The 14225-nt window shown below is 47.5% G+C and overlaps 1 protein-coding gene across 1 annotated transcript in view; it reads right to left on the bottom strand.

Moving 5' to 3' along the window:
• Positions 1 to 14225, bottom strand: part of LOC124716768 (hexosaminidase D-like) — a 554827-nt gene that overhangs the window by 225640 nt on the left and 314962 nt on the right. The window contains exon 4 of the mRNA XM_047243314.1: positions 137 to 331. Within this exon, the coding sequence (XP_047099270.1) occupies positions 137 to 331 (195 nt within the window). The remainder of the gene's footprint in view (positions 1 to 136; positions 332 to 14225) is intronic.

Here is a 14225-nt window from a genome sequence, read left to right as displayed (position 1 = left end):
AGAGGAGGAGATTGAGAGACAGCTAGGTGGGAGAAGGAGATTGGCTAACTGAGGTCTGGAATAATCACATACGTGGGCAGTGTTGAGTACACAGTCAGCTGTCAGACAGTGTACTGGGGGTAGGTGTGAGGCTCACCTGCTGGACGGAGTAGGCGTCGTGCGCGGACAGGTTGGCGAGCTCCCCCCAGTAGGGGAAGGCGTCCTCGTACTCGACGAGCAGCGCCGAGGCGCCGGCGTCGCCAGCCAGCGCCAGCGTCGCCCGCAGGAACGGCGCTAGCGGCGGCGCGCCCTTCAGGTCCAGGTGCAGCACGCGCTCCAGCCGGCCCGAGCCCTGCGGCAAGCGGCGCCGCTGAGGGCTCAGGGGCGGGTGTGCACTGGAGGCTGCAAGAGTTCTCCACTTCCGTGAAGCGTCACACAAGGTCGATAGCACAACTCAGTCAAGTCTGAAAGGGATGGACAGACGCGACCGACAGAAATGAAGCCGCGAGGGCTCGGATAACTCACTGGGTGAGAGTACTTGCCACGAAAAGGCAACCTCCCACCTCGGAGTCTCAGTAATGTCTTTTGCTAACCGCCCCTATGGTGAGGTTTGTTAAGTCTTAAAGATGATGTTCCTATTCCGAAGATACTAATTCAAGCCAGATAATGCGGTGAAATGAAATGAAATGTCGTGTGGCGAGGGCCTCCCATTGGATGGACCTGATCGCCTGGCACAAGTCTTTTGAGGTGACGCCACTTCGGCGACTTGCGCGTCGATGATGATGATGAAGACGACACAAACATCCAGTCCCTGAGCGGAGAAAATCTCCAACCCAGCTGGGAATCGAACACGGGCCCACCGGCATGACAAGCCAGCGAGCTGTCCACGCAGCTGCGGTGGCGGACAGACACTGCGGTACAGTGAAACTGTAATGTTGTGCAAGTTACGTAAGTATAATGTAAACGTTCGTTTCCTCAGAACTGTGTATCACCGAAAGTTAGCCGTCCGGGGTGGCCGAGCGGTTCTAGGCGCTACAGTCTGGAACCGCGCGACCGCTACGGTGGCAGGTTCGAATCCTGCCTCGGGCATGGATGTGTGTGATGTCCTTAGGTTAGTTAGGTTTAAGTAGTTCTAAGATCTAGGGGACTGATGACCTCAGTAGTTAAGTCCCATAGTGCTCAGAGCCATTTGAACCGAAAGTTATTGATCGACTGCTTTAAAGCACACATTGCATTCTAATTCTGCTTGTAAAATATAGCCTGTTATATATGTATACGTAACTTTTTGAGATTTTCCGTAACATTTGCCTATTATCAAATTTACGTAAATTTCTGCACTACATATATTTAAAAATACGTAAATAAAAACACGCGCGAATACCGATGGAATGTGGTGTCAAAATTCCAAAGCAACCGGTGAAAAACTGAACGAGATTTGCGGTTCGGAACACCTCCATTTTCTTTCGTTGAGGTATGTAGCATCTATGCAACTAACTGAAAGCAGGTTGTTTATTCCCACACGCATTTCGCTTCTTTTATTTGGGAAGTGTCATCAGTGGCCTGTAATACATGTTTCCTTTTATGTGGTAGATACAATATGCTGCTATGTTAGATTTTGTGCGGTTTCTCTCTTCTTTTTAGGTTAGAATCAACTTTTGTATCATAAATTTTGTAATGTGAACTTATCTACCGGTGTTACGATTTCCAGCACTGTTATCTCACGTGTATGGTCCTGGAGACGTATTCGAAGTAACACCAAACGATAACTTTACATTACAAAATTTGTGCTACAAAAGTTGATTCTAACCTAAAAAAACAAGAGGAAAACACGACGAAATGTAACATAGCAGCATATTATATCTGCCACATAATACGTTTATTGTATGTATAAAAGGAAACATGTATTACAGCCCACTGATGATACTTGCCAAATAAAAGATGAGAAACGCGTATGGCAATAAAGAAACTGCCTTCAGTTAGTGGCATAAACAGTACATACCTCCACGACTTTAAACCAAACAAGGGAAAGACAGGAAACAGAAAAAATGACGACTTAAATTTTCTGTATAAGCACAAACGTAAATGCTCGTTTCTTCGAAATCAAAAATCTCCGAAAGTTCTTCATTGATTGATTTGAAATTTTGACGCAACTTTAGATTCGAATACTCAACTGTTTTATATACCTACTGGAACCCCATCTGGTATACGTGTAATATATATGTAATGAAAGAGGAAATGTTATAAAAACGCAAATGTTGCTCTGTTCAAAATCTTTAATCACCAAAGGTTCTTGACCGTATGCCTTGAAATTCTTTGGTATATACGTGTGTTTTTCTATACCTATTTTTTAAAAATATAATTCATAAATATAGATAAATTTAATAATGAGGAAACGTGATAAAATATACAAGCAGCAAAAAAGTTTTGCATCACACCAGCTCCCAGAACTCCTGAAGACAGATGTTGACTGTGGATAGTCCGCAGCTCGTGGTCGTGCGGTAGCGTTCTTGCTTCCCACGCCCGAGTTCCCGGGTTCGATTCCCGGCGAGGTCAGGAATTTTCTCTGCCTCGTGATGACTGGGTGTTGTGTGATGTCGTTAGGTTTAAGTAGTTCTAAGTTCTAGGGGACTGATGACCATAGCTGTTAAGTCCCATAGTGCTCAGAGCCATTTGACTGTGGATATTTTTAAGAGACACAGTCCCTTTGACTGTTCAGATATGTCACTAAACCTGCCCGAAGATGTAAACAACCATGCATGAGCAGCCCCTATTAGACGGAGGGGGTCCGACAGCCGATCACTTCCGGTCATTCCACCAGGAAGGAGGTACACGGCGCGTGTTCTCTCTCGTTCAACCACGCCTAGAATGTCAATACCGCGGTTCGATCGCGTCCGACTTCTTACTTTGCGTCAGGAAGGGCTCTCAACAACGGAACTGTCCAGTAGTCTCGGAGTGAACCAAAGCGATGTGGTTCGGCAATGGAGGAGATACAGAGAGACAAGAGCTGTCGATCACATGCCTCGCTCAGGCCGCCCAAGGGCTACTACTGCAGTGGATGACCGCTACCTATAGGTTATGGTTCCGAGGAACACTGACAACAACCCCACCATATTGAATAATGCTTTTCGTGCAGCCACAGGACGTCGTGTAACGACGTCCATGGTGAGGTCCATCTTGCAACCACGACACCATGCAGCGCGGTACAGATGGGCCCGACAACATGCCGAATGGACCGCTCAGGATTGGCATCACGTTCTCTTCACCAATGAGTGTCACATATGCCTTCAACAAGACAATCGTCGGAGACGTGTTTGGAGGTAACCCGGTCAGGCTGAACGCCTTAGACACACCGTCCAGCGAGTGCAGCAAGGTGGAGGTTCCCTGCTGTTTTGGGGTGGCATTATGTGAGGCCGACGAACGCCGCTGGTGGTCATGGACGGCGCCGTAACGTAATGCCATCCTCTGACCGATAGTGCAATCATATCGGCAGCGTATTGGAGAGGTATTCGTCTTCATGGACGACAATTCACCCCCCAATCGTGCACATCTTATGAATGACTTCCTCCAGGATAACGACATCGCTCGACTAGTGGACAACATGTTCTCCAGGCATGAATCCTATTGAACATGCCTGGGGTGGATTGAAAAGGGCTGTTTATGGATGAGGTGACCCATCAGCCGCTCTGAGGGACCTACTCCGAATCGCCGTTGAGGAGTGGGACAATCTGGACCAACAGTGCCTTGCTGAAGTTGTGGATAGTATGCCATGACGAATACAGGCATGCATCAATGCAAGATTACGCGCAACTGGGTATTAGAGGTACCTGTGTGTACAGCAATCAGAACCACCACTTCTGAAGGTCTCGCTGTATAGTGGTACAACATGCTATGTGTGGATTTCATGAGCAATAAAAAGGGTGGATATGGGGTGATGCAAAACTTTTTTTGATATACGTAGAAACTAATGCACTCACGGTGGTATTTCATTTTCCAGTGGACAGTGCTGACGACTGGATCTTCTGGCGGGAAATAATTTCGAAGTGACTAACTAAAACTGGATACAGAGTAGGTGACAGCAATCAAGATAAGAATTTTGAGTGTTTAAGCACTTCTGAGAAGAACAATACCCGTAAAGTGAAATTTAAATTTGATTGTACAATACGTGAGAAACATACTATAACGTACATTCGACATAATCTGTTGCAGTATAATTTGTAGTTGGTGGCGTTGCGTTAATTGTTGTTGTCAGGGTTTTCTTTCGACTGGAACGTGGAATAACACAGACGGAGAAAAATGGCAACACCAAGGAGGAGTTGTGCGTCGTAAACGTAAGTTAGTAGGCGTGTTTCTACATCTGACGGCTGATGGCTACTCAAATTTCTCGCCAGTGGCATAAGAGCGACGTTAATAGTGCCACTGAGAGGTTTCAGATGAGGTTTGGCTTAAATACACGTTGTAACGTGTACCTTTAGCACTTTAGCACTAAATATGGTGAGCTCATGTTAGTCAACAATGCCTTTGAGGGGACAAAGACGCCATTATGAACACCTCGCTCAGTTCAAATGAAGTTGTGTAATAGGGCTACAAGGATCTGGACGTTCCTTTCGCGTTAGTGCAGAAAGACTTGGCAGGAATACAGCTACTGTACATGATTGCTGGCAGCGGTGCTGATGGAAAGGTCGGGTTACAAGAAGACGAGACTCCAGACGGGTACGCTGCACTAACGACAGGGAAGACCATCATGATCGGTGTATGACTCTGGCGCATTGTCTTCCGTCTGCAGCAGATATTTGAGCAGCAGCTGGCACAACAGTGACACATTGAACTGTTACAAATCTGTCACTTCAAGGATAGCTCCTAGCCGGACGTCCTGTAGTGTGCATTCCACTGATCCCAAACCACCGTCATTTATGACTTCGGCGACGACAAGCGAGAGCTCATTGGAGGGCGTGGTTGGAGGTCTGTAGTGTTTTCTGATGAAAGCTGGTTCCGCTTCGGTCCCAGTGAACGTTGCGTGTTGGTTAGAAGGATACCAGTTGAAGGCATGCAACCAAACAGTGCGTGTTAGAGGAACTGGACCTACGGTACAGCTGAAGCTATGGTCTGGGATGCTATCTCCTATGACAGGGGAGCACTCTCGTGGGTGACTGCACGTGAGTCTGGTGACTCGATCTGTTGTGCTGCCAATCTTGAACAGCACTCCAGGAGGTGTTTTGCATCAGGTTAACGCTCGCCCACATACCGCTTTTGTAACCCAACACCCTCTACCAAGTGTTGACATGTTGCCTTGACCTGGACGATCAACGTATCTGTCTCCAATGGAGCACATATGGACATTATCCCACCATCTCTACATCTTGGGTCTGTTGCCCGCCGGCCGCGGTGGTCTCGCGGTTCTAGGCGCGCAGTCCGGAACCGTGTGACTGCTACGGTCGCAGGTTCGAATCCTGCCTCGGGCATGGATGTGTGTGATGTCCTGAGGTTAGTTAGGTTTAAGTAGTTCTAAGTTCTAGGGGACTGATGACCGCAGCAGTTGAGTCCCATAGTGCTCAGAGCCATTTGAACCATTTTTCTGTTGCCCTTCCATTCATTGAAACTACCACTTTTCTGGGGCTCATGCTCGATAGGAAACTCTTTTGGTCCTCGCATGTTCTTGCCTGGCAGCCCACTGTACGCAGTCCCTCAATCTCCTACGTGTCCTCACTGGTACTTCCTCGGGCGCCGATCGAACCCTCGTCCGTTTGTAACGGTCCCTTGTCCGTTCGAAACTCGACTATGGGTGCTTTGTTCATGCGTCTGCACGCCCATCCCTCTTACACCGTCTCTACACTATTCGTCTGGCCACTGGCACCTTCTACACCAGCCTGGCTGAGGGACTGTATGCTGAAGCTGCTGAACTACCACCGCCGTGACTTTCTCCTCAGCAGGTATGCATGCCGTTTGTCTGCCATGCATGGTCACCCATCCTATGCCTCCTTCTTTGATGATTGCTTAGATCGTCAGTATGGTGCTCGTCCCTCTTCCTTGTTACCTCCTGGAGTCCGTGTTAATTTTGGCCTTCATTCGCTTCCTAAGGACGCTACTCCAGCCTCGATCTATCGCCTTCAGTTTCACGACCTTCGCATGGAACTTCGCGATAGTGTATACACTGATGGCTCTCGGACCGACCTTGGAGTTGGATGTGCCTTCGTCATTGCAACCCGTGTCTTTCGATATCGGCTTCCAGCACATTCCTCTGTATTTACAGCCGAGCTTTTCGCCTTGTATCAGGCCACAGAATACATCCAGCGACACAGCCTTTTCAATTGTGTCCTCTACTCAGACTCACTAGGCGCCCTCCAAAGTCTCTGTGCGCTCTCCACTGCTCATACCTTAGTGCAGCGGGTCCAGGAGAACTATTACATCCTCACCCTTGGTGGAGCCAGTGTCATGTTCCTGTAGGTCCCTGGTCATGTCGGTCCGCCAGGAAACGAGGCTGCTGATGCTGCTGCCAAGGCTGCAGTCCTCGTACCTCAGCCCGCTAGTTCCCATATTCCCTCCCATTATCTCTGTGCTGCCGTCTGTCAGGAGGTGGTGTCCCTGTGGCATCGCCAATGGTCCTCCCTTCACGGGAATAAGCTTCGGCTTATTACACCTCTCCCAGCGCCTTGGACGACCTCCCCTCGGCCCTCCCGCCGGGAGGAGATTATTTTAACTTGGCTGCCTATTGGGCACTGCCTTTTTAGCCATCGTCATTTGCTCTGTGGCGCTACCCCACCACTTTGTCCACATTGTGCACAAATTGTAACTCTCCGCCACTTCCTGCTGGAATGCCCTATTTTTAACCATTTACGTGGGTCACTCCAAAAGAAATGCACACTATTTTTTTTTAAAGTACAGTTTTCATTCACCATGTATGAAAGTTTTACAGTGTGTGGATACATCCTTTTCTCTTTTTTTCAATCTTAGTTCAACCTGTTCCCGTGAGTGGCGCCGTCACAGCATGTCTTCAAGATGGCTGCTACACTTGACGTTCGTCAGAAGCAACGTGCTGTCATAGAATTCCTGTGCTGTGAAAACGAGACAGTGGGAAACAACCATCAGAGGTTGAAAAAGGTGTATGCAGATGCTGCTGTCGATCGCAGTACAGTGAGTCGGTGGGCAAGCAGGTTACGTGATGAAAGCAGACACGGAAATATTATGGATTGTCCTCGCAGCGGCAGGTCTCGTACTGCACACACTCCAGACAATGTACAGAGAGTTGACGAATTGGTGACTGCTGACAGGGGCATCACAGTGAACGAATTGTCACGATCCGTTGGAATAGGGGAAGGAAGTGTTTGCAGGTGTTTGCAGGTTTGTGCCAGGTGGGTTCCCAGGATGTTGACAGTGGCTCACAAAGAAACAAGAATAACGGTATCTAGCGACCTTTTGGAACAGTACGAGAATGGCGGAGATGAATTTCTTGGAAGAATTGTGACAGGTGATGAAACATGGCTCCATCATTTTCCACCAGAGGCGAAGAGGCAATCAATGGAGTGGCATCATGCAAATTCACCCAAGAAAAAAAAAATCAGAACCACACCTTATGCTGGAAAAGTTATGGCTACGGTGTTTTTCGATTCCGAAGGACTCTTGCTTGTGAACATCATGCCTAGTGGAACCACCACAAATGCTGATGCATGTGTGACGACACTGAAGAAACTTCAAGCTCAACTGAGTCGTGTTCGATCACATCGGTAACAGCAGGATTTTTTGTTGTTGCACGACAATGCACGGCCACATGTCATTCAAAAATCCATGGAAGCGATCACAAAACTCGGATGGACAACACTGAAACACCCGCCTTACATCCTGACCTGGTTCCATGTGACTGTCATCTCTTTGGGAAACTGAAAGACTCTCTTCGTGGAACAAGGTTTGAAGATGATGACTACCTTGTGCACGCTGCCAAACAATGGCTCCCACAGGTTGATCCAGAATTTTACGGTGCGGATATGCAGGCGCTGGTTCCAAGATGGCGTAAGGCAGTTGAGAGAGATGGAAATTATGTGGAGAAATGAAAATATTGTTCCTAAAGGATATATGTACACACTGTAAAACTGTCAAACATGTAGAATAAAAGATGGATTAAAAAAAAATAGTGTGCATTTCTTTTGGAGTGACTCGTAAGTTCCAGCTTCGTGAATCTTCAAGTTTTCGCGGCGCAAAGACTGCTCCATTAAGTTTCGGGAATGCAGCCGCATGAATTCTGCTTCTTCTTCTAATATTTCGGCTGTATACCTTTCAGCCATCTTCAGAGAGAGCCGTACGACTGACGCTCCAGCGCTCGCTCCATCCTTTTAAACTCGCGGACCGCGCCACTGCGCATTCGGCCACAGATAAACAAGGCGCCAGTGATGTTGATTGGCGGCAAAGACGTACAATATGCATGAGTTACGTCTGTGGCTGCGCATTCGATCCATGCTCGGAGGTCGATGTATTACTGGGAGCTGAACTGTAGCGACGTCTTTGTAAGTTCAATATTGAAAGTGCCGGATTTCATGATTTATCTAATGTGAAACCGCTGTCTCTATTAATTAAATTCTTCGTCAAGCGGATTTCAATGGCCTCTTTTACTACGGAGTCCCAGAAAGATGAAACCGAAGTCAGAATTTCGACATTTTCATAGACTATAGAGTGACCAGAATCAATACAATGCTCTGCCACAGCCGATTTACTGGGTTGTAAGAGCCGAGTGTACCTGCGATGTTCCGTACACCTCTCTTGGACTGTACGATTCGTTTGTCCGATATATGAAAGGCCACATTCACATGGTATCTTGTAAACTCCAGGCTTGCGGAGTAGTAAGTCATCTTTAACGGAACGTCCCCTCTCCCATTCCCCTTCTCCTGCTCCTCCACCTCCACTCTTGGCAGGTCCCCGGACTCGTACACGCTCAGTGCACATTCGCGCGCCGGAGATCGTCGCCGTCAGTGTCTCGTGTGTGTGCCTTCGTTTGTGTGTAGTGTTGTTCGCCGTCACGCCACCACCGTTCACGTGCCGTCGCCATCATCCGTGTTCAGTGCACCGTGTCGCCTAGTGTTAGTGTTGTTTCTCGTCCAGCGTGAACGGCTCCATGTTTTTTCGATTTTTACTGTCTACATTTTTTTGCCCACCGTTTTGACTGTCTTCTCCGTGCCACCTTTTTGTGCTACTTGTTGTCAAACTCGAGGCTGAAGAGCGGCGTATTGTGCTGCTGACAGCCCGCCTTTGTATAAGGTGTTTAAAATCACAATAAAGAAAAAAAAAAAAAAGCTGGCGCGTCAGTCTTACGGCTCTCTCTGAAGATGGCTGAAAGGTATACAGCCGAAATATTAGAAGAAGAAGCAGAATTCATGCGGCTGCATTCCCGAAACTTAATGTTCCAGCTTCGGTTTGCCGCCTGATGTATCAGCCGTTTTAGTGAATGACGCGCGGGCTGTCGATCGCGATTTACTTTTTATCCGACGCAGCAATATGGCGAAGGCCATTTAATTTTTAGTTTTGGACGTCCATTACTGCATGGTTTTTTTTAGCCGTTTTCCACGTGCCTGTTTTTAGCTGTCTCCTTTCCTGTCCATGACGTATAGTCGTTTAACTGCCCTCTGTGTTCGTGTTCTCTAGTTTTGACTTGGGTGCGTATGACCACAGCTGTTTTTTGCGCCCTAGTAAAGCAAAACAAAACAAACGACAGCTCGACCGTATGCAGAAACAACATTAACCGTCGCCGTATAGACCGATCAAGTGCGTGGAACTCCATCCTCGAAACTGACATCCAGTGCCTTTACAACAGAATGCATGCACGTCAGCGTGCTTGCATTCAACATCCTGGTCCTCACACCGGTTATTAGTATACCAGAATTTCGCATTTGGAATGACTACTTTCGGACTTACATTATCCTGTGATCTTGAAATGATGCCTAGACAAATGTATTCCAGAAATTTTATTACTCTACATTGACTACACTACTGGGCATTAAAATTGCTACATAAGGAAGATGACGTGCTACAGACGCGAAATTTAACCGACAGGAAGAAGATGCATTCACACAATGTTGGCGACGGTGGCGACACCTACAACGTGCTCACATGAGGAAAGTTTCCAACCGATTTCTCATACACAGACAGTAGTTGACCGGCGTTGCCTGGTGAAACGTTGTTGTGATGCCTCGTGTAAGGAGGAGAAATGCGTACCATCACGTTTCCTACTTTGATAAAGGTCGGATTGCAGCCTATCACTATTGCGGTTTATCGTATCGCGACATTGCTGCCGATGGCTGTTAGCAGAATATAGGAGGGTAATACGGAACGCCGTGCTGGATCCCAACGGCCTCGTATCACTAGCAGTCGAGATGACAGGCATCTTATCCGCATGGCTGTAACGAAACGTGCAGCCACGTCTCGATCACTGAGTCAACAGATGAGGACGTTTACAAGACAACAACCATCTGCACGAACAGTTCGAGCACGTTGCAGACTGAATTTCAGCGTTGATTTGAATGACACATTTTCACATGGTAATGGCTGGTTAACAGTAGCAATTGTACGTGGTGGTACAGGTGTGTCAAACGTGTCTGGACTGGAAAGCTCGAACTGTTCGTGCTATCAGCTCGGAGACCATGGCTGCGGTTACCCTTGACGCTGCATCACACATCACAGGCACGAGCGCCTGCGATGGTGTACTCAACGACGAACCTGGGTGCAAACGTCTGTTAACAGCATCATAATGGTCGCATCTGTGTTTGGCGACATCGCGGTGAACGCACATTGGAAGCGTGTATTCGTCATCGCTATACTGGCGTATCACCCGGCGTGATGGTATGGGGTGCCATTGGTTACACGTCTCGGTCACCTCTTGTTCGCATTGACGATACTTTGAACAGTGGACGTTACATTTCAGACCCGTGGCTCTATCCTTCATTCCATCCCTGCGAAACCCTACATTTCAGCAGGATAATGCACTACCGCATGTTGCAGGTTCTGTACGGGCCTTTCTGGATACAGAAAATGTTCGCTGTCCTAGTCAGCACATTCTCCAGATCTCTCACCAATTGAAAACGTCTGGTCAATGGTGGCCGAGCAACTGGCTCGTCACGATACGCCAGTCACTATTCTTGATAAACTGTGGTATCGTGTTGAAGCTGCATGGGCAGCTTTACCTGTACACGCTATCGAATCTCTGTTTGACTGAGTGCCCAGGCGTATCAAGGCCGTTATTACAGCCACAGGTGGTTGTTCTGAGTACTATATCTCAGGATCTATGCACCCAATTTGCGTGGAAATGTAATCGCCTGTCAATTCGAGTATAATATATTTGTCAAATGAATCCGGTTTATCATCTGCATTTCTTCTTGGTGTGGAAATTTTAATGGCCAGTAGTGCATATTTCGATGTTCCGATTATTTCCGTCAGTGTGTTTCGTATAGATTTGTAACAGTTCGAGTAGTCGAACGTAGTGGAGACAGCAGCGAGTGCGGCGGTGGCCACCGAGCCGGGCCGTACCTGCGGACGCAGAGGTGGCCTGGCGCGCTCCAGCACGAGGTCGTCGTGGAGCCCGGGGGGCGGCGGGGGCGGCAGTCGCGGAGGCGGCGGCGCCCGCGGGGGCGGCGTCGGTGGCGGGCCCAGCAGCGCGGCCAGCAGCGCGCCCGACGCCAGCGCCGCGACGCCCAGCGCCGCCAGGCAGACGCATGCGCAGAGCACGGTGCGGCGTCGCGCCATCACCCAGCGGCCAGCGAGGAACACCTGCTGCCGGCGGAGGGCGGCGCTGCAACAGCCGGGTTTCAAATGTACCGCTTTGTTTCATCTCCAGTTTCACCTGACCTTCAAAACCGCTTACAATATCCGGTTTATGAATTAACCCATTTTCGGTTTCTTACTACACTACTGGCAATTAAAATTGCTACACCAAGAAGAAATGCAGATGATAAACGGGTATTCATTGGACAAATATATTATACTAGAACTGACATGTGATTACATTTTCACGCAATTTGGGTGCGTAGATCCTGAGCAATCAGTACGCAGAACAACCGCCTCTGGCCGTAATAATGGCCTTGATACGCCTGGGCATTGAGTCAAACAGAGTGTGGATGTCGTGTACAGGTACAGCTGCCCATGCAGCTTCAACACGATACGACAGTTCATCAAGAGTACTGACTGGCGTATTGTGACGAGCCAGTTCCTCGGCCACCATTGACCAGACGTTTTCGATTGGTGAGAGATCTGGAGAATGTGCTGGCCAGGGCACCAGTCGAATATTTTCTGTGTCCAGAAAGGCCCGTACAGGACCTGCAACATGCGGTCGTGCATTATCCTGCCGAAATGGAGGGTTTCGCAGGGATCGAATGAAGGGTAGAGCCACGGGTCGTAACACATCTGAAATGTAACGTCCACTGTTCAAATTGCCGTCAGTGCGAACAAGAGGTGACCGAGACATGTAACCAATGACACCCCGTACCATGACGTCGGATTATACGCCAGTATGCCGATGACAAATGCATGCTTCCAACGTGCCTTCACCGCCATGTCGCCAAACACGAATGCGACCATCGTGGTGTTGTAAACAGAACCTGGATTCATACGAAAAATAGACGTTTTGCCCTTCGTGCACTCAGGTTGGTCGTTGAGTACACCATCGCAGGCGCTGAAGTCTGTGATCCAGCGTCAAGGGTAATAGCAGCTATGGTCTCTGAGCTGATAGTCCATGCTGCTGCAAACGTCGTCGAACTGTTCGTGCAGATGGTTGTTGCCTTGCAAACGTCCCCATCTGTTGACTTAGGGATCAAGACGTGGCTGCACGATCCGTTACAGTCACGCAGATAAGATGCCTGACATCTCGACTGCTAGTGATACGAGGCCGTTGAGATCCAGCACGGCGTTCCGTATTACCCTCCTGAACCCACCGATTCCATATGCGGCTAACAGTCATTGGATCTCGACCAACGCGAGTAGCAATGTCGCGATACGATAAACCGCAATCGCGATAGGCTACAATCTGACCTTTATGAAACTCCGAAACGTGATGGTACGCATTTCTCCTCCTTACACGAAGCATCACAACAACGTTTCACCAGGCACAGCCGGTCAACTGCTGTTTGTGTATGATCAATCGGTTGCAAACTTTCCTCATGTCAGCACGTTGTAGGTGTCGCCACCGGCGCCAATCTTGTATGAATGCTCTGAAAAGCTAATCATTTGCATATAACAGCATCTTCTTCCTGTCGGTTAAATTTTGTGTCAGTAGCACGTATCTTCGTCGTGTAGCAATTTTAATGGCCAGTAATGTACATTTATTTCCAGCAATATGTCATGTCGGTACGTAAGTTCGAATCGTTTTTCCGTAAGTTTGATAACGAAAACGGATACAAATAACAGAGACTTTAGTCATCAATAATACATTTTAGTTAAATATTTTAAACATAGCTCCACAACAGCAACGGTTTCACATAATAAAATTATGAACAGCCGAACAGTTGCAATGGATAAAGAAATTCTTTACCTAGGTATCGACAAATATAAATTTGTCTTCTTCAGAAGGTAGCCTAAGGACAATGAACATCATAGCTTACATTAGAAAAGTATGAAACTTTTGAGCAAAGAATAAATTTTGACACAAATTAGAGAACTCTTGCATTACAAAAGTATGATAACGACGACTGGTACTTGCAATTTTACATTAGTAAGGACTAATGCACCATCGTCGTTTTTACAATTGTCGGCATAGATCCATGTACCTTGGGCAATATATCGTATAGGATAAAACGCCTCCTAATGAATAAATATAACTGTAAAGTCTCCTTCTCTACCGATAAGAGTTTAAAGAGAAATCTTGTACATTCAGTAGAGATCGCCGGCGATAGGTTTTCCAATTCAGGGGTTTACAAACTAACCTGCAACAACTGTCCTTCATATTATATTGGTCAAATAGGCAGAGCTGTGAAAACAAGATATAAAGAACACCTATTAGGTAAAAATTGAGCGAATATACACAACTCTACTTTTGCTGAACACCTCCTGATAGCCAGTCATACGCCAAAACATTTAGAAGACACAGTTATCCTACACAGAGAAGTTAAAGGGCGTAGATTAGATCTGTGGGAAGAGTTACAAATTTTCAAACATCTTGAGCTCAAGGACGGTAATATACTGAACGACCAGTTGAACCTTGCTTGTAGACAATTTTTCGAAGGCTTTAAACCTGTACTGTTTACGGTATAACATTAATGCTGGTAACCTTAGTGGTTCAT

This window comes from Schistocerca piceifrons, chromosome 9, assembly GCF_021461385.2.
Source record: "Schistocerca piceifrons isolate TAMUIC-IGC-003096 chromosome 9, iqSchPice1.1, whole genome shotgun sequence".
Lineage (NCBI taxonomy): Eukaryota > Metazoa > Arthropoda > Insecta > Orthoptera > Acrididae > Schistocerca > Schistocerca piceifrons.
The sequence above is the reverse complement of the archived record's forward strand: the minus strand, read 5'-3'. Positions and strand labels throughout refer to the sequence as shown.